This window comes from Copadichromis virginalis, linkage group LG7 (genome assembly GCF_057382275.1).
Source record: "Copadichromis virginalis isolate Kocher_CV1m ecotype Utaka linkage group LG7, C_Virginalis_male_GT1.1, whole genome shotgun sequence".
Classification (NCBI taxonomy): Eukaryota; Metazoa; Chordata; class Actinopteri; order Cichliformes; family Cichlidae; genus Copadichromis; species Copadichromis virginalis.
In genome coordinates, this window is record NC_140624.1 from 28,261,177 (window position 1) to 28,289,091 (window position 27,915).

Below are 27,915 nucleotides of genomic sequence, written 5' to 3' on the forward strand. Positions count from 1 at the left end.
TAGCCTTTTTCTTCCTCTTCTTTAAATCCATCAGTGTTGACAAAGCTTTTGTTTAAAAGGTGTGGCAAATGTAAATAAATTTGCCTTTGACTCACAAAGCTCTATATAAACAAGGAAACCGCATACCCATATTGCTGCTGGCAGGAGGTCTGATGCTGCTGTCGAACAAAGGATTTGGTTCTTTGTTTACACACAAAATGCATGTGCACACATATGTGTGTGTGTGTGTATGTGAGATACATGTTGAAGGGCTGAGTGGAGAAACCTCAAGGCCCCGCTGTCACCTCCTTCTTGGCGCATGACTGGGTGCTTCTGAGCTCTATTAGACTTACTCTCCTCGACCTCCCTTTTTCAAACACGAACGCGCACACACACACACAAAATTCAGTCCAGTGCAGATCGAGCCTCAGTCACAACACTCTGAACTCTCGGAGGAGGCGGTGGGTGGCAGAAATCCATCGCTCAGCTTCGTGCCGCTAATGTGTATGAAGGTCTGAACCGCCATGTCTGAGTTGCCGCGTTAACTAATGATGGCGAGCTGAGGCGTGTTTGACAACTTTCTGCTAAAATATTCTTAAAAATCTAAATCCAAGTGGGGGCGGTAGGTTATGAAAACGGACAGCGTGGGATAGAGGGATGATTAGGCGGATGGATAGCTGGGTATGTGAAAGTGTTTTTGGCTCCAGCAGAGCAAGCCAAAAGCTCTTGATGTTTTCTAAGTGATAAACAGGTCAACAGAAGCAGTCAGTGTTTTCGGAACTAAGCAACCTGCTGCTGCTTCGAAAGAGGAGAATCAGTGTGTGCAAACACCTGACTGTGAGCTCTGCTTGTAGAGATTTTATAAGCATTTACTGTATATATAAGATTCCTATGAACAGATCAGATACTATTCAAAATTATTTTTGGTTTTTGGTTTGCATGTCTTTATGTGTGCATATTAAATCCACTTTTTGTCTGTAATTAAACATTTTACACAACAACATAAAGCACAGAAAATATCAACCACAAACTGACTTGAAAGATGAGCATAAAATGTTTTGAGAACCCCAGAATTAGTGGTCAAATTGGATTCACAGCAGTTACAAGTATTTCTAATGAGTACGTTCCTGTTTAGTCACAGTCAGGTTAGTGAGGCATTATTTAAAACAAACAAACAAAAACTGCTTTCCATTTTTTTCTCTACAAAGATGCATTTACATTTAGAAAACCAGAAGTAACATTTATTACATTGCCTCACAAGGCTCGGTACTGTCATGGTCCTGGGTCGTGCGACCCAGTGTTTTGTGTTTTAGCCTATTTTGATGTTTATTCTTTGTTTAGGGTCACTAAGGCAGTCCAGCCATTTGTACATATTACCCGTGTATTAAGTCTCCCTTGCCCTTCGTGTGTTTATGTCTGCGTGTCTTATATTGTCAAGTCCATGCTGTCAGTTATGTCATCTCCCCTGTACTACGTCTCCCCGGTTCACGTGTCTTGTTTAATCTCCATGTTTCCTGTTTTACTTTGAAAGTCTGTATTCACGGTCAGTGTATTCAGTTTCACTCCTTCTGTCCTGTCGTTAAGTTCAGCTGTGTTCCCATGTGTGTCTCCACTTCCCCTGATCACCTCATGTGTGTATTTAAGCCTTCTGTTTTTTGCATGTCATTGTCAGGTCGTCTGTTTGCATCCCCATAGTGTTTCGTCATAGTTTACTCAGTGTTCATAGTTTGTCATCGCATTTTCACTGAGTTTCTTAGTCCTTTAGTTTTCTGAGTGTTCACAGTTTTCTTAGTTTTCATAGCTTCATGCTTTTTCGTGTGCCAACATCCAAATAAAGGATCGTCTTCTGTTCAGCCAGCAACTCCGCCTTTCAGCATCTGCTTTTGGGTCCTGTTTCCATTCACATCGGCGCACCCCGCCGTAACAGGTACTGGGGCCTGTTTTGTTTACGTGTGTGTGTGTGTGTGTGTGTGTATGTGTATATATATATATATATATGCATATGCATGCTTGTATACATACATACATACACTTTTTCTTCCTTTTTTGGAACTAGCCAAATTTACATCTTTACATTGAGGATACATTAATGCAAATGTTTTTTGCTTTTTGAAAGTTGCAGCTCCTGCCACTGGTAAAATGAAATACATCACATGTTAATTTTATATCACCAGGGGAAAAATTGTTATTATAATAAACGTGTCATAAATGGTACAAATAGTCAAAGAGTATCGGAGAACAAATATCAAAATATAAACGTTTTTTTCTGAAAGCTAAGGGTTTAATTCTAAGCCTGTACGTTGCTGCAGACTTGTGTGCGTCTTTATCAAACAAACTGAAATGATTAGTTTATGCTGCCTGTTACTGAGCTTGAGGAATCTAGTTTTACTTACTGTGTACCTGCAAACCACAATGACATGTACACAAAGCTGCCTCATTTTTCTGGGACTTCTGTTTGGATGCTGACAGAACTTGGAACGAATAAGATGTTTTCTCGGTGGTACTGGTGATTAAGCGAGCACTTCTGTGTGCCACCGGTGGTAGAGCAGAGTATCAACTGTTTGCAGGTTTTGAAGTTCAATTCTGAATTATTGACCACAACACTGATTTTGAAGAAGGTTTAACCATCAGAGCACAACACAGCTCCTGAAAGCAGCTTTACGTCCAATGGTGTGAGTGTGAACATCACACCCACAGGAACAACAACAGACCGAAACAAACTGGAACCATTTCCCAGTATTCATGTTAATGAAAGAAATTAATCAGGTAAGTGGCGCCATATAGAAACACGTGGTGGCCCAAGGGGGCCCCGGGTGCAGATTAAAATTCTGTCTTTTTTGTACATTTCATACAACCAATTATGGAGTGTGTTAGGAGACTCTTCACTTACAAATAGAACTGGAAATACATCCTGCTGCCATTTTCATAAAATATTTTCCCTCTGGCTCTCCATCTCGGAGCTTTGTCAACAATAAAAAGAGGAAAAAAAAGTAGAAACAGTTCTACATTTTTTAACCAGTGGAAATGTTACATCAAAAATTTCTACACTCAAGAGCATAAGGTTTTATTTCCAAAAGTACTGACTTGAAAAATGTATTATTCAGCCTTCTGCAATTTGCCATGGAAAAAAAGTACTCCACCTATATAAAAAATTGTCTAGCTCTACAACTGTAGGTGCATAAAGGAATTAAAAAACTGATTCTATAAACAAAGTCTGAGAGTAAATTCAAATCAGCAATTTAGTGACAGCTGAACAGAGAATAAAAGCATTTTCTCCTGATAGAAAGATGGATACTTTATTGATCCCACAAGTGAAATTGTTGAAAGAAATAAAAAATAGATTTTTTTAAGATACAAATTCATCACTCTTGACCCTGTTTTTCTTTAGGAATGTACAGAAAGTTAAGAGACAGGCAAAACAGCAGAGGTAAAGCATGTGCTTAAAGAACAGACACATGAAGCAGAAACATGTGTGCAAAGAGCTGAATGGCACACAAAGCCTTTAAAACCTTAAAACATGACAAAGTGCTTGCCCAAAGGGAATGGGCTCAATTTTGGAGAATATTATTGGATATTGACCTTACAATGTAAAGTTTGTAGATATTGCTTTCACTATGATTTTGTGCTATGTATGCAATTTAAACAAATTTGTAAATGTCAAGTTGGCTTGGAGTGGTGTTTATTATTGCTGATTTGCTTGAAGCGTTAGCATTCTTGCTGAAACAACTGTTGGCTGTGAAATAGTGAAGAGAATGTTAGACCTAACTTACTATGTCCCCAAGACAGAAAGCTACATTTATAGTTTAAATGTTTTTACATAATTTTTACATCACATGCAAATAGATCTATGACTGTTGCATCATTTAGCATACTCTTTCAGAAGAGCATTTTGATTTTAAATGAAGAAAAAGTAAGAGGATTTGTCTGATCCTGGTAAAAAGAAAAAGAAAAAGAAAGAAAAACTAACAAAAAACCACAACAATAAAACTAATTTTTAAAAGAATTTCTTTACATGTACTTACGTGACCAATTTGCTATTTTAGGCTTTTGCACACAGAATTACAGATTAACAAAGAAAGTTATGTATAACAATAACGTAGGAATATGAGCATAATTTCAGCAAACTGGAAACAGTACTTGCACTTACATCAAATACGGTCTCAATGTAGAGCTCATCACTGACACCACGGTGCAGAATGTCCTGGTTCTGTCGTACAAAACTAGTGTAAGTGTCAGCCAGATCCATCCTTGGTTTCTGCAGGACACAGGACAAAGGCAGGCCTGAGGGCAACTCATGGATGGTAGAGCATGAAAATACAATGTCAAACAATGTTACAAAAAGTATTTTTAGCACAAAGTTGTAACGAGACATAACTGGCATTAAATGTGAATAACTCAAAAAATAATGGTAGATTGCAATCTGCAGATACTCGGCTGGTTGTGCATGATGAGGTCTTCACACATTCTGAAATGTAGAGTGTTTAATGCAGCGAGGTGGAACACACATCCAAACACTATTGTCAGCGTGAAAACAAATAGCAATGCAAGCTAATACTCTTAGTGAATAAACCTTGATGCACTGATCTTTTGATTGTTTGGTCACTTTGGATCCACAGTGCATCCACTTCAATTGTTCCACATTTTGTCACCTTACAGTCTTTTTCTTGTAATGGATTAAATTCTTTTTTTTCCGACCACAACATTCTTCACACAATACCCATTTCCACTGATCATCTGTCAGATGTTTTTACAACTTTACTGGAATTCCACCAGTAGTAAATTCAGTTGACTGGACATGACTTGGATAGGCACTTATATATCATATAGGACACCGGGCAATGTAAAGTCTCATAGCTAACAGTGCATGTCAGAGGACAAACCAAGCCATGGAGACCAAGTTACTGTCTGTAGACCATTTTCCAACAAGTCAACAACTCTACACACACAGCCAAGATAATAAAGGAGTGGGTTCTGGACCACTCTGTGAATGTTCTTGAGTGGCCCCGACAGAGCACAGACTTGAACCCGACTGAACACTTTCCCTTAATTAACTTAATAAATAGCACTACTACATGCATCCCACTGTTCTCCTGGATACTCTGACTACTAATGGCTAATACAGCTTACTGACGTTCCAGGAATAATACATTTAGATTGTCAGGTTTTCAGTAATACAAATCTGTGCTGCTGTTGACATTAGCCAAGAAGTCTTTCTCTCACATTTAAAACTTCTATACGTCTGTGCCTTTCCAAATGATCGGCTGACACAGTGGACAAACGCAGATGTTCTGGAAACTCTTGCTTGTACTCTTTATTCTGAAGTGAATAAAAAGTGTATGATTTACTAAAATTATTTTCTCTGCAACAATTACAAGCAAAGCCTAACAATTGTTTTCACTCAGGAACTGTTACCTGCTGCTTCAATCATAAAAAGGAAAAAAAAATCCTGCCCTGGACATGCTGTCCAGAGATATTACACCTGTAATGCCAATAGTAATTGCCTCGACATCTTTCACAGCCATGTTTTCTGAGCTGACGTGCATTAGGCCCAAGAGGAGACTTGTCATTCTGTTTTCTGTGCTGCACAAGAAAACTAGAAACCTTCTGGATTTCACTTAAAGTCAACAGGCAGGTTGGATATGGACTCAATATTTATAATTGTAATATTTCATCAAAGACAGCATAAAAGTCATCAAATCATATCACAAAGTTTCAAGAGCCTCAATATGGACAAAGTCCAGACAAGGTCACACTGTTCTCTCAAATAATTTTAAAATATGCAAAGTTGTGAGGGCCTCCAAGGTTATGCCTGACATTACAATTTAGTGATTTGTCTGCATCGGTCCATGCAAATGAAGCATACATCCCTGTTTTTAAACACACGCGCCCACACAGACACCCGAGCAGCAAAGCTAAAATAATTAACTTATTCGTCAAATAGTTGCCTGACAGTAAATTAATTGGCAACTACTTAAATGACAAATTAATTGTTCAAGTGATTTTCCAAAGAGAGAAAAAAAATCAAGCAGTCATTAGATTATTGTAGCTTCTCAACTTTGACGGTAACTCTTAGAAGAAGATAATGTGACCTCTCTGGTAAGTTGAATGTCTTCTGGTAAAAACTGTCTCAGCAGTTGTTTCAAAGGTCTATCAGAGAATGACAGACTGGGGTCAGTCAGAGACGATTAGCTGTAATTCAGACAGACTACTGAAGAAGAAAACCTGCAGACACAAGAGGTTAAAGTGGGGTCACATGGCTGCAGGGGGACTGTTGTGTGTGATGAAAAGAAGAGAATGGAGTGTTATAATCATCCTGAAGAAGTTACCCAAGCCCACTGACTGACAACCCTGTCATAATTCTCATAAGGCACTAGAGTGACTGGGGAGGTAAGTGTAAAAGATGATACTCAGATGAGTATCGTCTCTGATGTGTACAAGCAGACACTTTGAGGTCATGCCCATGCTGATGCAAATATATTTCAAAACTATTTTTGCAACTGTTTCTGTGGTTTTTGTTGATTTCAGTTCAGAAATGCAGTTTTGTCAGATATCACTTGCATCCCCACCTTTACCTTTGATGTGTCTTTTAGCATTGGCTCTCTGATGCACAGTCCCATTTTATGACCCTACATCGTCCCTACTGGAGAGGTGGAGGTGGCAGGAATCATAACAACATCTGGGTAGTTGACTTATTAACATAAGTTAAATCACTTGAAGTTCTCCTTTTTAACTACATTTTGATACCAGGTTCATTCTTTCTTGATAATATTTGTTTTCTAATAAACTCATTTTTGATACTTTGAAATTCAGAGCCTTGTTTAAGAATATTTGAAATTCTTCTCTGATAGGGTTAAGTTCTCCTTCTGGCACAGTGCAGTATCATCCTAAGACTGAACAATAGCAATGATCTCCAATCTCAGTCTCAAAAACATCTTTTCTATGGTCCCAAAAATTGCTTACGACTTTCAGATTCATAACTTTTTCAAGGCACATGTTATAGTGGATGCATACTGACCAGTATTAACTTGTCACTTATGCTTCTAACTGATGCTGTAATATTTTTTTTATTTTGAATGTCTTCTGGTGATTCATAGTTTATCAGTTCTCCTGTATTAAGTTCCTTCATTTCAGGAAAAAAACATTATTTTTTACTTACCATGTTTTATTTTCTGCTTTATTTTGATAGTTATTCGTGCCTTGAGTTCAGTTTGACTTCCCCTTGTATCATTTCCCTGATTACTTGCTCCTTTGTTGTTCCCCAGCTGCATTCACTTCCCCTAATTTGCCTGTTTTTAAGTAGCTTTAGCATTCTCCCTATCCTCTTTCAGTGCATTTGTTATCTCTTCCCTTTGATGTTTCTGGTCATTTACAGTTTTAAATGGATTGACCCATATTATCAAGATAGCAATAATAATCTAGCAATCCTATTGATGGCGTGGCTGAATATCAGAAGGTTGAACAGGTCATCTACTCCAGTCTGCATGCCAGATATAGACAAATGCTCTATGAATGTGTGAATGTTACACAGAAAGCAGTTACACAGAAAAAGGTGCTTGTATTCATGGGTGCGACTAGATGACTGAAGCAAATTGTATAAAGCCTTTGAGTCCTCAGGTATGGTAGAGAAACACTATATAAAACCAGTCGATTTAGCAGAACCCTACAGTCAGAAAATGTTCCTAACTTCCATCCATCTACTGCACGTGTGGTGGTCAGTTCATTTACTAGCACAGATGTTATGTGCAGCAAAGTTCCATAAGCAGGTTGAAATGTTAAAACCAGGAGCAACATCGCTTTGAACTTGAAGATACATTCTCTTGAGGTGAATAACAATATCTGTTGATAACAACACATATTAAGGCCACTCAGTGCTGCATACATTGGCGTGAATTGGCTTGATGCCATGACAGGTCATGTTAACTTAGTCTCAGATATCAAACAGCACCTTTAGATATCTTATATCTATGAAAGTGCCATTTGGTACCAGTATGCCTTGGTGGGTCAAAACTGCTTAGACTCATAATAGACCAAAAGCATAATATTCAGGTTGGTCATAAAGTCTGGACTTAGGTATGAAAGAAAAACAGTCAGGTTCCTATACATCTATGCACATTTGCCACACAACCACAGATATATGGACAGGTTCAAAGTGTATAAAGTACAGTTCTCCTGTATGAGGTACAACATTTAAGAGTGTGTATGTGTGTCACTGGCTACATGTAAATGCCCCTGGTGTCACTTGAGACATCAATTTTCTCTTACCCTTTCCTCCCCTTAAGGCTTTTCACAGTCATTCACCTCTTTTTCTTTTGTTCTGGCGAGGCGACAAAGCACCATGACAGATCACAGATGTCGGCACAGTTCCAGCCAACAAGATTAGAGATTCTCTCGTGTTGAGCAATAGAAAGGATAGACAGAGAAAAAGGGAAAATGCACATACAAGTAGTTCGTCACTGTTGTCCCGTTCTGCTCTCTCAATCTCCTTTACTGTTTCTTTAGTTTTACCTAAACACTAGTAATCCTCTCTGCATCTAGATAATGGATGTCTGTTAACTTATCAATATTTGACAGCAACAAAAAACATTTTAAAATAAAGATATGTTCCTGTACAGGTACTGATCAGTGCAGGTATAAGTCTAAAGAGAGGAGAGGGAGGAGGTGCCTTTTGTTATCAGGGTAATGGGGCATTAAATTATTAAGTAACTTCACAATGATATCAGTTCCATTTCCTGCCTTGGGTTCATTTAATTTTTTTCCAGGTGGATGTCCTGTATGGCAAAGAAGAAAGTGCTTGTGTGAATAGATGAATGAGGCTAGTTGTGTAAGCTTTTTTGAAATATATAACTGTGACCTGACAAAATGTGGAACAAGTGAAGCCCTTTTAATACTTTCCAGATGCACTGCTGCCTTAAGGGCCTGTGGTACATCAGCCATTAATCCGTTCTGATTATTTAAGATTGAAGTCTGAGGAGTTTGAAAAGAAGGTGACCGGACGTTAAGTATTTTGAAGATGTTTCACCTCTCATGCAAGAGGCGTCTACAGTTGTAAAACCAAAAGTTAGAGAGTCCCAGGTATTTAAACCCTAGTGGGGGTTGTCCCTTAGGAGGTTGTCACTGACCCACTATTACTCATGTGCATCATCACATGAGCCAAGGTGTCAAAAAAAAGGCCTGGGTCATTACCACGAGAGGTTTCAAGTGAAAACACTGTGCGACCTTGCCCCACCCACCATGTCAGCTATTGAGGTCACCTGATGTAAGATGTGAGTGGGGGTTTAGGTACCTGAGAAAGGATCTCAAGACTGTATTGTAGGTGGCTGACAGCTGGTGTTGTAAGCCACCACTTCTGTTCAATGATGGTTGTTCATAGTGGAACTAGATGGGCTTATTTACTCCTCTGTCTTCTCAGTCCAAAATGTGTACATTGGCATCCTTGAAAGATTGACTTATATAGCACAGATGTACAACTGCATCTTGTCATGTCAAGGTGGCTCTTCTATACTGTGCATTGCATTTATGGAGTTGCTGGTTTCTCCAGTTAAAAAGGTCTGGGGAAGGACGTTTTATCCTTGGGATCAACCATTTTTTAGGTGTGGCTGAAGCTCTGAGATTCTCTAACAAACCTGCAAGATGAGGAATGACTATGTTGTTATGTTTCTGCCTAGTTGTTGTCTAATCTTCTTTCTTGCGCATCTTTGCTGATTTGATGAAAGCCTGGTTGACATAACTACATGCTTCAAGAGCTTTCTCTGCACGTATGTGTTCCTTTTATTTTCCTTCTTTCCACTTCTGCATGAACATTGAAGTTTTAATTAATAGTAGGGCTTCTCTGAGTAGTCTTGACAATGACAACAAAAACAACAAATGTAATAATTGTCATAATAAGTAAATTAGATGCTTGGCTGGTAAAGATAAAGATAGAAATATAAAGCAACTTATATGTAATTTTTACAGATCTTATTTTCCATTGCTTAGCTAACATTTCAAGCAATCATATTTACATTAAATGTCATTAGCCGCAACATCTAACAGGCACCATCCAAAATCATACTTAAATCTCCATTGCTGAGGTAACATTTAGTTAGTAGACGTTAGCTAACATTTTTTAGGACGCACTTCAGTTGTGAATGCACCATTCAAGTTTTAGCTTATATAGTGATGAGATATAATAAAAAAAAGTTTATAAAATTCTGATGATTCAGTTTCCACCACATTGTTTTCCACTACTGTTAATAACTAAGAGATATAAAATGACAAAAAGCCTTACGCTGTGGGATTCTGGAAATCTACAATAGAAACTAAATATAATAAACTATGGTTACAGCTCATCGTTTTTAATAATCCTATAAAAAGGTGCGTTGGTATTAATGAAAAAGTTTACTAAAATTATATTTGGGAAAAGAAATCAGCCATAAATAAACTGACCCACTCACGACAATGAAGTGAAACAAAGGAAAACTAGAAATGAATGCTTTGTGTATTTGTGACCAGGTGTGAAGTCCAAAAGGCTCCGCCCCCTGCCCTTTATCCCAAAAGAGGCACACATGTCAGGTTACCACTAGACAAAAGACCAGAAGGCCAAGGTAGGGGTTACATTATAATTTCACCAGAAGAAGGAGCTGAGAGGGAAGTAAGCTAGGAACCAGAGAGAATTATAGGATAGAGGGAGATACAGCAGCTTAAGATTGTTCTCCTGTTCTCTCCTTAAAACTATAAATATATAAAAATCTGGAATCAGTGACCTTTCATTGAACTTTTTTTTCTTAATTAAATAGGATTTAAAAAAAAGAATTGTACCCCTTTTCAATAATAATAATGTACTGAAGTGTGAAACCCAAACACACTGAACTAACAATTCTCCTCTATCAGTTCAATGCATTGCTTACAAAACTGACTAATTAATATATATATATATACACACACATATATATATATATATACATATATATATATATACATACATATATATATATATATATACATATATACACATACATATATATACATACATATATACACATACATATATATACATATACATATATATATATACATATATATATATACATATATATATATATATACATACATATATATATATATATATATACATACATATATATATATATATATATATATATACATACATATATATATATATATATATATGTATGTATATATATATATATATACATACATATATATATATATATATATGTATGTATATATATATATATATGTATGTATATATATACATACATATATATATATATATATATATGTATGTATATATATATATATATATACATACATATATATATATATATATATATATATATATATATATATATATATATATACATACATATATATATATATATATATATATATATATATATATATATATATATATATATATATATATATATATATATGTGCGCGTTTTTTATTTTGACAGCGAATGCGCACCACTTATGTGCAGCCCCGGTTATATAGCTCGTCATATTGCAGCCACAGAAATTATTTTGTCCATGAAACCATAAAGCTGCACTTTCTTTTTGCCTTATAGTCTCATTTGTCATAACTTTTCCGTTTTGTGGTAAGCTTTTCTTTGGCTGTCACTTCTTCACCCTGACCTGTCTTATTTGGCTCAGCAGAACTAAAATATAAATCCTGCTGCTTTTACACACACACTCACATAAGCTCAGCGATTCTCTGCGCGATCAACCTCTCACATGTTTAAGCTGCGGGAGATTTCACTTGTCATGTTTGCATAGTAAGCTAACGATTGATAAGACGATGTCAGAGGAATTGGTGCACAAATTATCATCACTCACAGATCAGTGCTGTCGCTCTCTATACACAGTTCACGCGATTGCAAAGTGAAAGCAAAAAACAAGCGCAAATTCAAACGAGATTTCAATATGTCACATATTGACAGCGGCTCACCGATGCCAATGACATAATTACCCAGCTACATTTCCGAAAGAATGCAAAAGCATTGACATATATTTCTCCTTCCTACGATAGCCCGACGGGCAGGGCAGAGATAGATTTTGGTAGCCCGACTGGAAAAATCGCTAGCTCCAGGACGTCGGGCTAGCGATTTTGCGAGCCCTGTATCTGATTGAGGAATCACTCATCTTTGGAAAAGAGAGTTTATTACAGAGAAATGGCTCTTTCCAAAATAAAAGCTATACTATCCGCTTCTTCTGGGCTATATTCTCAGCAGCATATTAAACATATCAGGTCCCCATAAGGAGAATCCTGTGCTAACGGCTGTCTAAATGACTCGGGTAAAGTTTGTACCATGCGTGCTTGTTGTTTTTGTCTGCTTCCACTTGTCTTTGCACTAGGATGATGTCGGTGTAAATGTGCAGTCATATTCGTTGTGTTCCCACTAGTGCTGTCAGCGTTAATCTCGTTGAAATGACCTTAACGCCACAACACGGCAAATCTCCGTTAACAAGCTACCCCTGATAGCCCCGTGCGTGGGGCTGGACGGCCAACACGTTAACGAGCTAACTGCGCTAATGCTGGGCAGACACTGTGCGATTTTTTCAGTCGCGCGATTCAGCTCCTGCTCAAACTGTACGATTGACTCGCAGGGGTTAGCAGTTCATGGGTCACGATGCAGGGTCTCACACTATACGGCCCGATGCTCTGATGCGACCTGAGTGCTCACACTGTGCGTCCATAACATGAAGGTTATAACAGAAATTCTGTCGCTCGCTCTCTCTGTCTTTCACTCACACAGACACGCACACCACCACCATCAACTTTGCTAAATTGCTAATGAAAAACATTGATCAGGCAGCTGTGATTGAGCAGCAGTGTAGATCCAACTATTTTCACGGTTGTTGTGGTCGTGATAATTTTGTGAGGCCACATCGAAAAGGCTCAGATGAGCTTTCCAAAGTTCTACAAGTTGTGCCTCCATCGCTTGTGTCCAGATCACACGCTGCACTGCCGTGCTGCACCGTCTTTTTCACTGACATTTGTGTTTGCGTGTTCGCAGCGTGAGAAACTGCGGTGACACCCTCATGACGGTCGTGAGGATTTCAATGTTTGAAATCCTCACGACCAAGCGATTGATGATCGGGAGCTGGTCGTGAGGTGTTAATCGCTTCTCGTTACCCCACGTATACTACACGATGCACGACGCACGATGAAGGCCAATATCGGGCCGATCGCCAAAACGGTCGCACGACTCAAAAATCGGCTCAAAATGGGCCAAAAATCGCACAGTGTGAGCCCAGCATAAAACACTAGTTCAAACCCATGTAATTGAGCATTGCGTGGCACATCCGACATACTGTTTTACTTTAGCGCTTACCTTCAGGGTCATACGTCACATGAAAACCAAAATAATTCCAAACGCCACATCTGAATGAGGGTGGGGGAGGTTCAATTTGCCATGTTGCAACGAGCTTAACTTCTGTCTCGCTAGCTTGCCCTGCGCTCAGTGAGTCTGCGTTCGACTACTCCGCCTAGGCTGCACTGTCGAGCGCAGATCCACTGAGCGCTCAACACAGACAGCATCGTCAGAAGGAAAGTTGATAAAATAAATTGAAAATTTTGTATTGTTCGATACACATGCGTACCGAACCAAAAGCACTGTATCGAACGGTTCAATATCGATACGAGTATCGTTGCACCCCTTATGAATAAAGGCAAACTAAATATTTAGAAAAGAGTGCTTTTCAACAACAGTTTGTTCAGTAACATTCAATGTCTTTTGCATACCTGTCAAAAACCTTTAATTAGAAACTGACACAAGTTTAAAAAAAAGGAACATAATTTAATTTTTGTTTGATATGTATGAATTTCTTTACTTTTTACTGAATTGAGAAATTGTTTTTAAACTCTTAAGTCTTCTATAATTTCAATGGATGTTAAAAAAGCTCATTAACAACTTGATAGCCAAATGCTGGTTTGTTATGTAATCTTTGTTTCTGGTATTGCAGACAGAATAAAGACCCTCCTTATCTTTCACATATGTTTGACACTGTGTGGAAAAAAAGTAACATGCAGATGCAATAGGCTCTATGCAAAGAGCAGCCAACTTTGCATTTACAGGTTGCTTTATTTTCCAGCCAAAACTTGAATGATCTCAATGTGGATGGAGACACAAATATGTGATGAATGGGCTGAACAATAAAACAGCAGGCAGACAGACTCACAGGGAGTTCCACATATTTCGCAGCAGCTTTCAGCTTTCAAGATCTGGTTTCCAGCAAATAACAGGTTGCCTGGATAAGCAGTGAAATAACAGCACAGCACTCCATTTCCAGGAACAAAAACATGGCTACTCACTGTGAAAGACAGGACTGAAGAGAAGAATGTCCCTTCATCATATCTTGAGAGCTTGGAGAGGACACCGTTTAAAACAGCAGCAAACTACAGAGAGGTGGGAGCACAAAAACACTTCTAAGATTAGGTTTCTAGCTGCTTTCTTGAGTCTAGTGAGGAAAGTTATTATCTAATCTTGTTTCAAGATTCTTGGAATATTTTTAGAACAACAAAAATTAGCTCCCCCTTTCTGTAAAATGAAACTCACATTTCTTTAACAAAAAAAAAAAAAAGCATGAAATTAATTAATCAAAGGAAAAAAAGTGTCTAAATACCAAAATCTGGAAAAACAAAACAAACAAACAAAAGCTAGGCTGGGTTATCAAAGAGTATGGTTTGACCCCTCTCCCTACTAAAATATTTTTGAAAAATATACAAAATAATAAAGCGTAAAAGAGTAAAGGTGAGGTTTACCTTTGACACGAGTGATGTAATAATGTCCTTTAATGCCTCGTCAATCAAAACATCAATTTTGGAGTGGTACTGTTGCTGTAGGGATGAGGGTAGGGGGGGACAAAAAGTCACATTATTTATTTGTTATTTTCAGGAAACTGACCAGGCACAGACATAATACAGACTACCCCTCTGCTCTGATATACAACAGTATTGTCTGTGCTGCAAAAGAAATAAAAAACTACAACAAATCCTCACACATGCACCCCTTCCCAGGACAGCCTAGAAAACCTTCCCATCCGTGTAACGCTGCTGTGTTAAGCAGCTAATAGGGTGCATTATGCAGCTGAATAATATGCCCATCTGTGCTGGAAATCTGACGGAATCTGAAGGATACTTTTTGTGCATCTCCCTACAATTAGAGCAGCCTTGTATTCCTCTAAAGCAGTGCTCTAGCTGAGAGGACCAAAGTCTCACACAAGATTCAATTAATCCACTATTTCATGTCTCGTTTGCCACTCCGTAAAAAATAAAATAAAATGAAAAAAATATATATACATATACATATATATATATATATATATATATTTTTTTTTATGGCACCCTTTTCCCTTCAAGGAAGGAGAGAGAAAGAAAAAATGCAGGGGCTGGGCACTGAATGGTAGCAGCAGCAGGGGGGTTCATCTCATAGTGACAATGCCCTTTCACTGGCCTTCTAAAGAACACCCAAATTAAAAATTTCAATCAACAAAGCATACAGATCGCTGACAAATTGCGGGTCCAGAGAGGTCATCGCCAATTTTTTTCCCTTCCAAAAGTCTTCAATATGGCAGCTCTCTTTCAGTGCTCTGAATCTTCCTAGCAAATCTTGAGAACTTTTCTTTTTTCTTCTTCTTACCTCAATTAACACTACTGCTCCTTCCTTTTTCCTACAATGCCTGCCTTAAAAAAAGCAGAGAGGAGGAGAAGAAATTGTTTGGTCTTTGCCATATGCGACACAAAACTGAAAAGAACAATTATATCTTTTAAAAACATTTATTTGCCTGTTGAGCTGTAACTACTGCTGCTACTTCAGCCTTGCGAATTGGCTGAGATCAGAATTAGGTCACATTTTTAATATGAGCCCCCCCCCCTACCCATCCCTCACCATTTAAATGTGCTCAGCAACAGAACAACAGCACATTGATTAGCAATTTCATGGGCTTTGTAAAAGCAAAACTGTTAATCAACCAGAGAAGTCTTTATCAAGGGTGGACTTTTCACAGACTCTGTGTTGCCTTCCAGTCAAACCCCTCACAGTTTTTTCTAAAACGGCAGGATTTGGCACAGAGGGATTTAAGAACGTCCAAACACTTTTCTGGAGATCAGTAGACTCTAAAACTTAAACAGAAAATTGTTGGTTTGGATTCAGTTCAGACTCTCATGGGGCTCATTCACAACCCCTACAAGCAACTTAAAAGGGGCCAGTTCACCTCAAAGGTATCAGATTTGGGCAATCACATTTTCATTTGGTAGGTGGTTACCCTCAGGGATACACATTTTCCCCTAGTGGTATGCCAGGGCTAGCATTTAGCATACAGCTGAAGGATGGGTAGACATTCTTCTTCACACTGTTACAAGTTGGAGGTGTATTTTCTTTTAGATGAAAGAAACTAGTTCTTACATGAAGCTGTTTACAACATTCCACCAGTTTTACCGACATACTTTAAAATGGTTTGAATCAATGACTGCAGAAAATATATATTTTCTACAGTCATTGGTTTGTACGGTTAGACCAGGCTTAATTTTGCTAATAGATTAGTCTAATGCAAAATAGACTGTTTAATTTAAAACCAAACCAAAACTCCCATCTTCAGGTTGGCACTCTTTATTAGTCAAGCTGAAGAATCCTGACAAAACTTCACATTCACATAACACTCAACATCAAAATATTTTCTAGGAAAAAAGGCTAACGTTAATTCAGTTTTTATAATTAGCTGTTTTAGCCGAGTTTTATAAGTTAGCTATCGTCAACTCAAACACCAGAAATATCAAATCTCCTGAGTATGAATATCACGTAATGGTAATGGTACTCTTTCCAGGTACTGCAAAGTTGCAGAACATATTTATTCACTGTGCTTCATATGCTTAAGAGTTTGCAGATAGCAACATATCTATTAACTGACCATTAACCATCAACTGGACAAAATAAATGGCTCAACTTTACAGGGTTCAAAGAAAGCTAAAATAAACTTCTGTTCATTCTTCATCATTTTATTGATGTTAATTTAGATTTCCTAACAAGGAAATGGGAAGGGCTGGGGAAAGGAAGGTTAATGAGGAGGTGGAGGCACTTACCCACTGTCCGTCAATCTGATGTTCAAACAATGATGAGAAGGAAACATGGATATGAGGGATGGTGGAGAACATGAGACAGAAAAGAAAAAAAGGACAGTAAGCCAAGATTTTCTTATTTTTAGTTTTTAAATGCATCAATTAATGACTTGCAATATTCAACTCATTCAACACATGTCAAACAGATGATGCATATGACAACACTGAAACTGCTTGTGGCCTTTTCATAACATAATTAACATAACAGCCAGAAAAGTAGGTGTAAATGAACTCCAATCCCATCTTTTAATTCCCAAGTTGGAAATATGGCTTGAAAACTGTTTGCGTGCACTTTAAACCAAACACTCAAAATAATTAAGTAAATTAAGTTTTGTAAAGTTTTTTTTTTAAACAGTCCTAACTTTAACAGTTTAAGTTCATCTAACATTTTCTTCCATTTGAATTAGTTCATCTTATTATTTTTGACCAACTTCAACGATTTTGCATATTAAATACCTACTACTTAAATATTACATTTAATTTTACTTAGTTATTTCAATTATATGGCAGTCATGTTTGGAAGGTTTTGTTTCCTGGGGTCAATTTGACCCCCAACATAAAATGTAGCAGTCTTTTGTAGCAGTAGCAGCTGGACTGATTCAGATTCTGATAAAAGACCATGGAGTAAAAGTAAGATGTCCTCCTCTTTTATCAGTTGCCCACAGGTTCTTACCCTTCTTACAATGTCCACAAAGTTTAACATTTTTTCTTGTTTTATTTTCATTCTTTTTTTACGCTTTTATTACTTTTTGAAACATTACATTTTTTTCATTTTCAAAATTTTATTTTTATCTGGCAGGTAATTTCCTGTCAAATATGGAGGTCTGCCCACTTGTCTGCTTTTGCTTTTGAAACATGAGTAGGTGTGAAGACTCAGTGAAAGCCCAGAAACAACAATCATAAGATAGCTCTGCATTCATCACTGTTGACCACATTGTTTCTGTGACAGTAAGTATTCAAATTTTCTGTAGATTTCTGTTTTTCAATCCATTTTAGCGAGATGTCAGCAAGGCAGCTCTCACTCAGTGGCACCACAGCCACTTCACCATGTATCTGACTGAGTTCACTGCAGTACCTGAGACAGACTGCTAAGTTTTTAAACTGTAGATAGTATTAAGAAGAAAAAAACAAATGCCTCAGAATAATACTTGTTTTTTTTTCTTTTTTTGATAAAATGCTTTTCATGGTGTAGAGACATTATACGAAAGTAGAATCTTTCAGTTTAACTGGAAGGAGTTAATATAGAATTCAGAAGTAATGAAAAAGGATAGGAATAATTGTTAGGTGAGTGACATCAGCTGGAAAGAGCAATGAGAGGTTAACCTTTGGTGATAGGACCGTGTACAGAAATCTCAGAACTTTTTTGGAGGAATTTGTTGCTGCACATCTACTCAGTTAAAGCAAAAGATGGCAGCAATCCAGAATTAGTCTTCTTTTGAAAAAACCTTGCAAATTTGTTTGTTCGAGTCTTTGAAAGTCAGAATTCTTGTTTTGTAAAATCAGTCTCTTGCAAAAATAACTAATATTACTAAAACCAAATGTGCTAACTACTTAGGTCAGTCTGATGTACAGTTTACGTTCTTATTCTCACCATAGCAAAGATGCTGGCAGGTCAAAACGTGGAGTACCCCTTACAACTTGTTTGGAGGAAGAAATACTACTGTATGGAGAAGAGCCATAACTATCACCTTATCAATTTATTTTGAGTGGTTTTGCTATATTGTACCTTTGATCTTTTTTCAGTGTAGGGTTTAAACAGAGCATGCCCAACATGTTCTACTACAAAACTTGACAGCTGTGTGATTCAACTCATGACTTCATTCAGATCCATTTGTGGTTTGTTCTCTAAACAATAACAACAAAAATAAGGTTGTAACTAAAACAATAGAGCTTTCAAACATCCTACACAGCAAAAGTTGTTGGGTGAGGCTTAAAGACATAAGGGTATTATGACAATTTGCAGAATAGTCTTTCTCTCATTCATTCATAATGAGCCTGATGAGCCAGATCTGAGATGGTGCAACGCTGTCATCATTGAAAGTAACTTTGTGGAGGTTTCCCAAGAACTGCTGATGAACTTCTTCAGCAATCTCGGTCCTTTAAGATAAAACTAATTTTCATTTCTATTCTATAGTTTACTTTGAAGCAATTGTTTCATCTTCAAAGTTCTGTTGTCCAACAATATTGACACATTTTATTATGACACTCAATGAAATATTTCAAGTAAGTAGTTTTGAGAATTTGCAACAATCCTGAGCCACAAAACTCAACATGACCATGGTATTCAATTTTCTTCAGTCATATTTGCAACCACTCAACGACACAAGTAAAACATGTAAAACCAGTAAACTGTAGAAAAGTTTTAAAGAATTTCTTCCTCTTAAAAACTTCAGAGAATGTTCTATTTCTTCATCAAGGTTATTTAGTTATTTAGGCAGACTTCAAAATCCTGACAAAACTGACTGAAACATCTGATGTCAAACTGACATTCGCTGTGTTTGGAAACCCAGGATTCAAGGACAATATATAATCAATTTGTCCCTCTCAAGGAACAGAAAATGGTCAGTTAACTTTTTTCACTGAGGTCTCCATTCAATAAATTAAAAGTCTAAGGCTAAATTAATAATAAAACTATTGGAGATGTAATTTTCAGTAGACAATAACATACATTTTGAGAAAATCAGAAGTCAGAATCGATGTTCTTTGTTTCACCACGTTTGGTTCTCTATTACTGTGACGGTCCGTCTGCACTCACTGGTCGACTAGCTCTTCTGTCTTTCCCACCTCTTATCTCTCTCTCTCTCCTCTGTCGTGTGTATTTGTGTATTCTGGTTTTGGTACAGAGGCAGGACTCTCCAGGGTATCTCGCCTTCTGTGTCCAGACACCTGGTTTAATCACGCACCTGTACGTCTTGATGCATGCTCAATCATCCAGGTCAGTAAATCTCCAAAAGTTGATTCTGTTCATCTAGACGTAGCGTTTTGTGGGAGAAACGTTTCGTCACTCATCCAAGTGAAGTCCCAGCCCACTGAAAGAACAATGGGCTGGGAGGTCAGTTCCTCATGGCCATTGATCAGTGGTCTTTGATCAGTGGGCTTTGGTCAGTGGTTGTTAATCAATGGTCATGAGAATTTGCATAATTAAGATTAAGGAACTGACATCCCAGCCCATTGTTCCTTCAGTGGGCTGGTTTCAGTCATTATGCAAATGTGCTGTTTATAAGATTGGGGAAACCTGCAGTCAGCTGAGACTGAAGAAGTCACTTGGACGAGTGATGAAACGTTTCTCCCACAAATTGCTACGTCCAGATGAACAGAATCAACTTTTGGAGAGACACGCTCCTGCTCCTGATGTCCTTTCTGTGGTCTCTTCTTAAGGGAGTGGCAGATTTTCAGTCTTACTTGGATTGTTGTCTTGCAACAGTCAGTGCCACCCAGCTCCAAGCCTCGAGTTAATGTTTCCACTAAACTGTGAAAGCAATACTTACCTGTATATTCCCTCTGCTCAGGTTTACCTGTCATGGAGTGGTGAGAAGTCTTGGCCTGGATTTGCTCAAACTGAGGAAACTCGTTGAACTCCTCTGCAAGTTTGAGAATGCTGTAGGGGGATTTTGTAGATGGTGAGGGTATGGTTGTCTCTCCACACATGGGAAGGGTTGTTGTCAATGACCTCTATCCACCTCCTATGGTCCTCCTTGACCTCTTCGATGCCCGTCCCTTCAAGCTGGCTCTGGCAGTGTTGTCCAGAGAATTGTTCCTCAGCCTGAGGGCTGAGTTTCAAGTTTTGATCAGAGCCTATTCTTCACTTGTCATCCAAAGTTTTCGGTTAAGAAAAACCTGGATGGTTTTGGTCACTGTCATTGAGTGAAGGTCTCCAGGTCCTGCTGTTCAAAGATGGACCAGTTCATCAGATCAAAACAATCCTGTAGCTGGAAAAGAGCATCATCTTGCCATTTAATGACCCAGGTACTCAGAGGGGTTTGTTTCCTAGAGGGGGTGTAAGAAGTGTAAGGAGGAGAGAGAGAGGTAGTCAGATCGCCCCAGGTGGGGGAGGGGTGTCACTCTGTAGGGCTGCTTGATGTTATTGTACACATTGGCACAGTGTCGTGTTGATGGAATTTGGGGAGTACAGATTTCAAAGGTGTATTGTTAAAGTTCCCAGAAACAATATGGATGCCCTCCGAGTGCTCACTTTGCGGTTTGTTGAGGATGAGTTGGAGATGGTTGAGTGCTGAGCAAATGGTAGCACTGGGGGGGATATAAACGATGGTAATTATGGCTACCATTCGCTCACGAGGTAGATGAAAGGGCCTGCACTGAATGGACATGGCCTCTAAGTCTGGTGAGCAGTGACTGTCTATAATTCTAGTGCTACGGCACCAGTCCTGAAGGACATAAGCACAGAGCCCACTGCCCCGTCCCTTACAAGAGTCTTTGTAGATCGTAGATTTATTTGGGACTTCGATAATGTTGCCTTGCCTCTAATAAATCTCACCTCAGACAAGGTCTCGTTCCAGTGGAAACCCACAGCTCAGGAATCTTTAGACAGCCTAAGCAATGTTTTGCTGCAGCTCTTCATCTCAGAGGAAGAAACCCTCTTGCCTCTGTCCTGTGTTATCAGTTCTCAGATCAGCTGAAACACTCAGTTTATTTAAATCAAGTTTGAAGACTCACCTGATCTCAGCTGAATTTGAATAAAACACCAAATCCACACTTTTAAGCTTAAATTTCAAAACTTAAATTTTAACTACTGATTTTATATACTGTTCCTTCCTTTTTACTTTTTTTACTTTCAATTTTAAATCATGCTTTTTATTTGTTTTTGTTTTTTAATGTCTCTGTAAAGCACTTTGAATCACCTTGTTGTTGAATTGTACTATATAAATAAACTTGCCTTGCCTAGTATGAAACAATATCTATCTTATAACCTCTGTTCTGGTGGTCATCTTTGGCAAAAGATGTTTGTATGTCCTTGTTTGATCGGTTTTTGGCCAGAATAAGCCATTGAGCTTGCCACCTGCTGGGCTGTTGAGACTCTTTCTTCCTATGCCTGGCTGCCCATTGTCCCATTATCGCTTTGGATTTCATCACTGGCCTTCCACCCTCATCGGGTAATTCACCATCATTAACGTGTTTTCTAAAGCTGCTAATTTCCTTGCTTTGCCCAAGCTTTTATCCACCCTTGAAACAGCCCAGTTACTTACAGAGCACTTCTTCAGGTTACATGGGATCCTTTCTGAGATTGTCTCCAACTTTGGCCAATAGTGCACCTCACGTGTCAGAAAAGAATTCTGTTCAGCACTCGGAACGCAGGTTAGTCTAGCTGATTTCCACCCACAGACAAATGATCAAACCATGCGTGCCAATCAGGAACTGTAGGCAGTTCTCCACTGCATCGCTTCATCCACCTGAAGTTCACAGCTTCAATGTACGGAATATGCCTATAATTCCTCAATTCCTCTACCACCAAACTTTCATCATTCAAAGCGTCAATCGGTTACCTCATCTCTGCCTTGCGGTCAAAGTTGAACTCTGTCCCCTCTATGCAGCACCAACTTTGTTGCTGTTGCAGTTTGTGGAGGTTAACCCTCCTGAGAACAAAGGAACAAAACAATCGTCTGACTGATCAACACTACATCCCTGCGCCATCCAACCAATCATGTCAGAAGGTTTGGTTGCAGTGGCTGTAGCTCAGGAGGTAGAGCAGGCCATCTACTGACCAAAAGGTTGGTGGTTTGATCCCTGGCTCCCCCAGTCTGCATGCCAAATATCCTTGGGTAAGATACTAACCCCAAGTTGCTCTGAGTGCTTTAGTGAATGGGTAAATGTGGCATATTGTGTAAAGTGTTCTAGGAGAGGAGAAAAGTGCTTTATAATAATCAGTCCATTAACCATTTACTATGTGTCTGCAAAAAAATCCTGCTTCACATCAAGTCTAGGAAACTTTAAAGGACTTTGAAATAGACACCCTGTCACTTTCCATTTGACACTGGCACGCAAGATGAAGGTACCCTCATGTGTCTCAGCTCACACCTTTCCTGGGACATTCAAAACTTTTCTAATCATTTTAAAAGTGTTACCAATAAATGCACCGTATTTTATCCCTTTGTGTGAGTCCAACCTGTCTCCCTTGATACTATACAAATACCTGATCAAATTATGTTTCCACTCTGCATTTAATCATTAGTTATTCTTAATCTCTGACTTTGTTCCACAGGGTGTCTTTGTCTTGTCTTCCTCCCCTCATGCCTAACCGGTTGCAGCAGATGGCCGCCCCTCCCTGAGCCTGATACTGTCAGCAATTTCTTCCTATTAAAAGGCAGTTTTTCTTTTTCACACTCACCAAAGCGCTTGCTCATAGGGGGTCATCTAATTGTTGTGGTTCTCTCTGTATTGTACGGTTTTTACCTTATAATATTAATGCCCCTTGGGGCAACTGTTGTTGTGATTTGACACTATATAAATAAGACTGAACTGAACAGAAATGAATTGAACTTGGATGAAGGAACTCCAATTGCCAACAGGAGACCAAGGCTGTTCATTTTCATGTTTTTTAAATGGATTGTTGGTGTGGAACACAGACGGTATAAATAATGGACGTACCTAATGTGACCCACTGGTTTGTTAAGTCCTGTTTTGAAGACTCAAGAAGAGTCTTTATGCTGTTGCTATCTTGGTGTTTTGTGAGTGGGGTTTGACTCTGGTTGTTCAACTACAAGCTTATTGGTTAATGGCTTGCTAATCACAACTCATTTACCAATGAGCAAATTCTAGAAAATCCTCCTTTTCTAAATTTAAAATAATTCAAATTTACAGAAACAATAATGAAATGCCCCACATTCTTGCAAATTACTTGAACATGAAAACTTGAAAATATGAAACAGAGTAGCAGTAACAGTCTGAGTAGATGTTATTTACAAAGCTGGTATACAAAGGATGCAGACAGGAATTTATTGTGTGTCTGCTGGAAAAAAAATTACAGGAGATGTTTTTCAACAGCAGAGGGCTGGTGGAAGCTGAAGAATTGAGGAAGCTTAAGGTTAAGAGAACAGTGAGTCTAGCTTTCTGTCAAGATTGCCAACAGCCAAGGGTTTTGCTTTTCATGATGCCAAGGCCCCTGCCTCACACAGACTCCACAGTTATCCATTTAATAGCCTCTGACAGTTTCAAGTGAACATGAATACACCTGAACTTCCCTTTTGCTGGGTGTTTGGTAGAAAACTTTAGTGGCTGATCTGACAATTTGACTCAACCTTTTCAGACTAAAGCCAGAAATAAAAGACTGCTAAGGTTTGTTAAAAGCTCACTCACTTTCACTCTGTAGGGAAAATTGATGGTGAGCTGTGAGATTGAAATGGAAAAATATAAATAAAGCCATCTAAATAAGTGATTTAATCTGATATTCAAACCAGGACTAAATTTTCCACAGACATTTCTGATCACAATCAGTAAATTTCAGAGTGACTTCTGCAAGTGAGCTGGGACATGGTTAAACTGAGCATCTGAATTAACTCAATTAAATTATCCCACTTAGAACTGTTATAAAGGAAACTATCCACCAAGACCAAAACGACTTTGTAGCAGACTGTAAATATGTTTATGTCTGAGGTAAAATTGGACATTATAACACATGAGTGGATTGGTGACTCACGTTTTGTTAGCTGACTTACTTGTGGCTATTAGAGGAACTTTACTGGCACGTTTACATTAGTTTTTAACACTTGGTTTTGACCTGGCTAGGACACCGTTAGCTATCAAACATGTTTCCAGTTGGCTAGTCAGCCACCGAAACTCACCAGCTAGCCCAACAAAGTCACTAATTTAACATCACATTACACAGGATAAGATAATAAAGCCAACACGCGTTCATTCTGAAACCATGACTTGGTTTCAAAGTAAAATCAGCATGACTGGAATTGGAGCCACTACCAAAGTGATTTTTCTGTCACAGCAGGAAAAAACTTTTAACAATCCCATCATTATAATATGTAAGAAAGCATATTAAAACCACAGGAGGACACAAAAAGAATTACATTAATAAAATGCAAAATGTTCTTTCAGAGATTTTCTCATATTAACAATATATTCTTATATTATTAAGTGTAATGACAGTAATAACCCCTTTTGTCATTGGCTAATAATTTCAAATGTAAATTTGATCCAACAGAACTACAATTATAAATAGTTTACCTCCTGTTCGCTGTCCAGCACACAGAGTTTGGAGCATTGGTTTTTGGCATCAATCAGCACGTTGAACATGGTGCAAACTGACAGTGGTAGAAGGGAGTCTGTTGACTTACACACTTTCTGCATTTTGGCATCAAATGCAGATTTTGTTCTACAGGACAAAACAGAAAAAAATGTTTAAACTGTGTTAGTCTTTTCCATTAAGCAGTGACACATGTTTGTGGATGGTTACATTTAGGTAAACTAAAACAATTTAGCCATTTTATGATCGACTGAAGTAAAGCACTTTTCAAAAGAAAAGCTTTTATAAAAAAATTTTTGGTTATATACATTTAATGCTGTCTTCTATCTTTTTAAATAATCCGATGAACACATAGAAGGTAGTACTTGAAATTTAGGCCTCATTCACAATTCAATTAAGTTCAATTTTATTTATACAGTGCCAAATCACAGCAACAGTTGCCTCAAGGTGCTTTATATTGTAAAATAAAGACCCTACAATAATACAGAGAAAACCCCAACAATCATGACCCCCTATGAGCAAGCACTTGGCAACAGTGGAAAAGAAAAACTCCCTTTAAACAGGAAGAAATTAGATAGATAGGATTCAAACCACATAAAAAGATCATTTATAACCTTCACAACCTGACTGAAACTCTTCAAATAAGCCATTCCTCTGCAGATGTTCAGTAACCATTTTACAACTAATCTTTCAAAAACAAAAACAAAAAACAAACAAAAAAACAAAAGGCTGGTGATTGGCCTTTAATAAGACAGCTGGGTCAACTGATGGATTTCTTAGTAATGGTTTAATTATTGCTAGCTTGAAGATCTACTGACAAGATATGAAATATTTATTTTACATTTATGCAAGAGATGTCCCAGGGTAGAAGTGAAACCAGGATTGTGCAGTAGCCTCTCGCCATATTGCTCACTTGCTTAGAGCCCAGTGAGTTACAATAAATAAGTATTGAAAAAAATAAATATCACTGCCAACAGTTGAGTTATGTGCAGGGAAAAATAAGACAAAATGACAGAAAAAAATAAATGTAAATCAAACTTCTTTTTAAATTGCATGGTTCATGTCCCTTTAAAGATCATAAATTTTACTTTTGTGAAGTAGTTGAACGTTTTTGTAAAGTGATGGATGTAGCCATCATGAGCTTTCTTTTTCGAAGTTCCATCAAATTCCCATCTTTTTCCACTGAGAATAACACATCTGTTTGTGACTTCATATTGTCTGACAACATCCTCCTAAATTAAATCTGATCTTTAATATCTGATATTATGTTTTCCATATATACCAAAAGCATTCAGTCACCCATCTAAATCATTGAATTCAGGTGTGCCAATCACTTCCATGGTCACAGGTATATAACATTAAGCACCTAGGCATTCAGACTGTCTCTACAAAAAATTTTGAAAGAATGGGTCGCTTTCAGGAGCCATTCCTGTTGATGGTTAAGTACCTCACAAATGTACTTTTGGAAGAATGGTCAAAAATTCCCATAAACATACTGTTAAACTTTGTGGAAAGTCTTCCTAGAAGAGTTGAAGTTGTTATAACTGCAAAGGATGGGCCAACGTCATATTAAACCTTATGAATTAGGATGTCACTCAAAATCATATGCATATGAAGGCAGATGAGTGAATATTCTGGTAATATAGCTTATGTCTAAGCAGGTCCTATCATGCATCATGTTTATCTATTTCCTATGAAGTAATTAAAGGTGTTTGTGCAGTCTGACCTTTTGACGCAGGCCTCCATCATGTCACTGGCCATCAGTTTGAGTCTTTGCTCCAGATGCTTTGCAAACTCTGGTTCTGGCCAGTGAAGGTCCATCACAAACATTTGTAGAGTGTTCAGCTTCCAGAACAAATCCTCTGAGGTAGCTGAACCATTGCTGCGTGAAAGATTGAGGGGGGTTAATAACTGAAATGGACTCCAACGACAATGAATACAAGCTCTAACAAGCTTGTAAGTTTTCCGCTGGCCCAACAGGTTCTTTTATAATTCACTTTTGTTTTAACAACTCTGTAGTACTGTATTTAGAAAAAGGTGTATGAAGTGCAGGAGACTATGAACAGAGCATGAAGTGGATATCTCAGTGATCTCAGTGGATAGACTGAAAGCCAACTTAACAACGATTACTAGAATAAATTATTTTCAGCATAATGTACCAGATAAACAACTTTAATGAAATACATGTTTTACATCCGCAAACTTAATTTCAGTGATCCACATTTCCTGTTGATGGTCATTCTTAACTTGACTGTATTTTTATTTTATCATTACTTTTAAAAAAGAAATGTTATTGTACTCATAACGTACTAATAGTTATTTATATGCTGAAGAACAACACTTTATTTGTAAATGAGTCTAGCAGAGTAAACTGTGCTTTCTAGACACTTTTAGGACTCAGTGTGTGTAGAGCCTGAATTATTATTTGACAGGAAACACATACACTGGCTAAATAGCGGTAACTGATTAAATATTTAAATTTAACCAAAAACCAAAGTCCAACTTTCTTGGATGGCCTGGTATAGTTAACTGCTTAAAAAGTTATTTTTATTTGTTAGGTAATTTCATAAGAATTACCTAAGCCTGCAGTTCTCCATTGCATCTAGTGT

At 37.9% G+C, this 27,915-nt stretch overlaps 1 protein-coding gene across 2 annotated transcripts in view; it reads right to left on the minus strand.

Annotated features, from left to right (window-relative positions):
* cadps2 (Ca++-dependent secretion activator 2) overlaps positions 1–27,915 on the minus strand; it is a 194,142-nt gene that overhangs the window by 8,793 nt on the left and 157,434 nt on the right. The window contains exons 20-25 of one of the 2 annotated variants that reach the window (XM_085462837.1): positions 27,033–27,188; positions 25,288–25,435; positions 17,062–17,076; positions 14,746–14,820; positions 14,296–14,379; positions 4,127–4,234 (exon numbers count right to left, since the gene is read on the minus strand). In XM_085462837.1, the coding sequence (XP_085318963.1) occupies positions 4,127–4,234; positions 14,296–14,379; positions 14,746–14,820; positions 17,062–17,076; positions 25,288–25,435; positions 27,033–27,188 (586 nt within the window). Of the gene's footprint in view, positions 1–4,126; positions 4,235–14,295; positions 14,380–14,745; positions 14,821–15,622; positions 15,667–17,061; positions 17,077–25,287; positions 25,436–27,032; positions 27,189–27,915 lie in introns of those variants that run through there. The other variant, XM_085462838.1, reaches the window with a different exon arrangement.